At 21.1% G+C, this 4,765-nt stretch overlaps 1 protein-coding gene across 1 annotated transcript, besides 3 other annotated features; it reads right to left on the bottom strand.

Annotated features, from left to right (window-relative positions):
• Nucleotides 1–609: 609 nt before the first annotated feature.
• EHI_046150 (uncharacterized protein) lies at nt 610–1,063 on the bottom strand (the record flags this gene model as incomplete). Its single annotated transcript, XM_001914364.1, has 2 exons — nt 610–806; nt 922–1,063. The coding sequence occupies 2 exons, from the start codon at nt 1,061–1,063 to the stop codon at nt 610–612; spliced, it is 339 nt and encodes a 112-aa protein (XP_001914399.1).
• Nucleotides 1,064–1,225: 162 nt separating this feature from the next.
• Nucleotides 1,226–1,600: a repeat region.
• Nucleotides 1,601–2,069: 469 nt separating this feature from the next.
• Nucleotides 2,070–2,316: a repeat region.
• Nucleotides 2,317–2,817: 501 nt separating this feature from the next.
• Nucleotides 2,818–3,337: a repeat region.
• Nucleotides 3,338–4,765: the final 1,428 nt, after the last annotated feature.

The raw sequence follows: 4,765 nt of genomic DNA, 5'->3' as shown, positions 1-4,765 counted from the left end.
ATGATTCATCAAATCATCTATTTCATTAATATTTCATACAAAATGAATACAAATGATAATAAAATATAAACATAAATATTTATATATTCTGTATTTATCATATTTTTTATTTATTTTTATTTTAGGAGCAAAATATAATAAAGTGGAATATTCTATGGATGCAAATTTTTTTGCATCTTTTTCATTTTTGTAAATTATTTAGATGCATTTTTTCTTTGCTAATTTTCGTACCCTATTCAGAATAACTATTTGATTTAATAGGATTCCATAATACAACACCAGAATTAGTGGCAATTTCAATTTGAGGAAGAAACAAACACAATTCATTAATATCTGATTTTGTTATAAATTCCATTATTTTTTGACTTTCCATTCTACAGTCAATAACATGAAATAATGTCTCTATTCCTATTGCAATTTTTGATAGGTCTGTAAAAGAATATGATACTGAACATCCTATTCTATTACTTATTTTTTAGCACTATTACATCGTGTATTATATAAATATGTTCCTGTATTACAACTCACTACAAATGATGTTTCATCTTCATATGATGTTGAAACATCATTTATCACTTCAAATTAATTTGTTGTCATTATTTGATTCTTTTATCCCAAATTCAATAATGATAATTCTCCATTTAATCTCCATGAAAGAAGTTGTGGTGTTTGTCCTTTAAATGGTTCTACACCAATTGTTGGATAACCTGAATTAATATACAATGAAAACCCATCTACAAGGGTTGGTATTAAATCTCCTGCTTTTTCATTTAAATAACATATTTCTAACGTTTCTCCTGCACAAACTACTGAATCTTTTTTAAACCAAAATGGTAAAAACTGAATATCACTTGCAGGTAATAAATTTTATATTTGTATTATTTTCTATTGGAACTAAAGAATTAGCCATTGATAAATGACTTAATATATGAACATGTGTAGTTATTTTATCAGAATATGTAGTATATCCTATTTGAAGTGAACAACCTTTTCTTTTATTTAAACTTACTGACGTAATATCATTTTCTTCAAAATAAATCATTTCATTTTGGTTATTTATCATATGTAAATAAGATCAGTTCTTCGTTCTTCATTTTTCTAAAAAATCCTTCTTTCGAATATCTCTTATTTCTTTTTCTTTTTTCATTTCATTCAAAAATATTGATTTATGAAGTTCAAATCATTTAATTCTTTTAATTCTTTGTTTATTTATTTTTTAAGAATTGATGTTCGTTATATGAAATACCATAATAACAATAAACATAATAACAAAAGAATGCGAATTTCATATGAATAAGAAATATAAATGATAGACGAATGAATGAAAATATGTATTATCTGTATTGTCAGAATTATAATAATGAGCAATTTAAACAATATAATAATTATTATATCATAAATATTATGATTTATTTTATTCATCGTTCTATTCATTTTTATCATCATAAATATTTTAACAATAAATTCAAATAGAAATAAACAATATTATCAAATAGAAATAATATCATAATAAAATACAATGAATATACAATCATCATCAAAATAAAATAATAAAAGAAATGATAGAAATAAAAGAAAGAAGAATAAAATGAATGAAATAATGAATATAATATAATTAAATAAAAATACATAAATATGTAATAAATGCATTACAAATAAAAATGAATTATAAAATCAAGCAATAAAACATTTAAAAATATTCATATTAATTTAATATACAATAAATTAATATGAATATTTATTAAAATTAAAGTATAATTTTAAATTCATTTATATTAATAAAATTGAAATATATAATGTCTTATATATTCAATTCTCAAAATATATTAAAAACACTATCTTATCCACTTAACATCAAATGACAAATAACACTCCTTCCTACAATAACAACTCTTCAAACCAAACAATTTCTAGTAGTTATTCTAACTCATTCTTACCAAATTATAATCAAACATCTTTGTAATTTTGAATAAGATATTATCTGTTTTTGATGAAGATAAATTCATGATAAGAAGATAATAAGTAATTTAAATTTTGTTTTATTGATAGTTTTGAGACTCTGACACATTAAACCATTTATAATTAACCTAATACTTAATTTTTCATCATATTAAGAAGTGAGTATTTTATTTTATTCTTCATGTTTTTTTTTCTATCGACTTTATGTTTTTTTTTCAAACAAGATTGACTTAAATGATTCATTATTTAAGTTGTTATTTGATTATTTGAATTTAATGAATAACATTCCTCATTCTTTATAATGTTATTTTATGTTGAAAAATATCAATAACACTATGATAATGTTTCATCTCCTTTAATATCAACAATCATCAATTGAGTCAATTTCGTTGTTGATAATACCAATATATTCAATTCAAGTTATAGTCATCATAAATAAATAATATTTTATCATAACAAAAAATAACAACCATTTAAAACAAACTACATTCTTCAATACACAATCTTTCCAACTCATAATAAATGATAATTAATATCATTCATGCATTAAATGAAAATTTTCATAATAAATATAATGTCATTATATGAGGATGATTTAAAAAATAAATAAATAATTTGATTTAATGTTTTATGTTGTGTTTATGAAATAATACATTTGAATCAAAATAACATTGAACAATAAACAACAAGAAACTAAAATAATGGTTTTAAAAATTGAAGATTAATATAAAAGAAAATAACATTTGAATAAGTGTTAATAAATGTATCATTTATTCTTTTGTTTATTGGAGATTAATCATTTCACAGAATATTAAAAATGAATAATTTTGTTATCACCTTTATTTGAGATAGAATACAGCATGTCTAAAACACCACACAAACCCTAGTACAAATTCAAGCATCGACACTTCCAGTTATTTTCTGGTTATGACGGTGTATTTGAATTAGAAATGTATTAGGGAATGCTACAAAAAATGTATTGAGGTATTATGGTAGAATATTACATGGTGTAATATAAGGAAGTATTAAAGTGTGGGTAAGACTAAAAGAAAATTAAACACAATAATATAGTGGGAATGAAATAGTCTTTTCTCTCATTCATAAAATAAAGAAAAAAGGAAAAAGAAAATGTTTAAAATTAAGACAGAAAATAAACAAAAGGTTAAAAAGAAGAATTAAGCAGAAGAAGGATGAGAAGACATTAATAAGAAAAAATAAAGCAAAGAAATGATTTTCTCAATTTGCAATAAAAACATAAATGATAAGTTAAACAAAAAGATTACTCTTTTTAAAAAACAAATAACTCAGGGATTAATCTCCGATAAACTAGGAAGAATATATGAAAAATCTATTAACACTTAATTAATTGCTTTGTTATTTATTCATTGAGTTAATTCAAATAAGAAATTATAAGAAATGACAATTCTTGTATAATGATTATTGATAATTTTTAATGGTAGTTTGTATTTATTAAAAGAAATCAAAACATAATTAAAGTATAATTATAAATATATTCGAATATTATTATGTTAGTATGAAGTACTAAAATAAATAAAAGTAATACTATACATTTTTATTATGTTCAATCAAAGAATTTAATTGAAAATGATTGAATTGATTATTTTATTTTGGTCTTTTTTTATTCTTCTTGATAAACACAAATTAATAATAGAATATAAGAATAATTAATAAAAGAGTAAGAAAGATGAAATAGAAACAAAAGAATAAGTATTTTGTTCAATGGTTTATGATAATTTTAGAATATACCAAACTAATTTTGAAAGATTTTTGGTAGTAGGCATTTCATATTTTTGTTTACCAAATTTAAAATATTAAAAGACTGAAATAATCCCAAGAAACACAATTTTGTTATAAATAAAATTTGATAAGAAAGGAAAGAAGATATTTAAAGAAAAAAAGAACAGAACTTCAAACAAGAAATCAAAATACATATATGAATACATTAAGTATAAAGTAAGAGATGAAAGACTTAATTAAGAAAGAAGAAGCTAGTAATTAAAAGAAGTGAAAGTAAGAAGAAGTACAAAACAGGGAATATAAAATAGAAAGAAATAAGCAAGAGAAACTTAAGAGACACTGTCAAACAGATAGAGGAGATGAATAAAGAAATATAAAAAGAAAACAAAAACATGTAATTAGGAAAATAAACAAAGGAATGTGAAAGGATAATAATGAAAAGCATCTGATGAGATGACCATTTCCAAGAGTAGAATCTAAATAGAAAAGTAATATGAAATAAAAGGGACATTCAAATGATTAATGTGGTGATCAAATGAATGAAGAAATTAAAAGTAGTTTGAAGTTGTTTTTTGTATTTATTACTTAAGGAAACATTAAGAAAGCTTCATGATATACCACAGAGAAATATCATGAACAACTATCCAAATAAATTATTACCTCGAGTTCATGATCCGAGTGTATGGAATTCACATAATCGAATCATGTTACAATGAAAAGGGATATAATTTGAAAAGGAAGTTGAAGAAAGTAATAAAGAAAATAAACAACTCATAGAAGATAAAAGTGATAATATAGAAACAAGAAAAGAGAATATCAACAGTAGAAGATAAAGAATAGAAATAAATATAATTGAATAAATTATTTAAAATATTTATGATAAAAATATAAAATAATAAAAAATAAACATAATAATAATAAGAAGAAATGTATAAAGAATAGAATAATAAATATAGACATTATTATAATATTAAACAACAAATGGTTATAACGATTATACAATAAATAAAATTGTATTTAATATTTATTTAATATTTTTATTAGTTAT

This window comes from Entamoeba histolytica, genomic scaffold (genome assembly GCF_000208925.1).
Source record: "Entamoeba histolytica HM-1:IMSS scf_1104750517005 genomic scaffold, whole genome shotgun sequence".
In the NCBI taxonomy this organism is placed as follows: Eukaryota; Evosea; order Mastigamoebida; family Endamoebidae; genus Entamoeba; species Entamoeba histolytica.
Note: the sequence above shows the minus strand (reverse complement) of the source record. Positions and strands in the feature narration are given on the sequence as shown.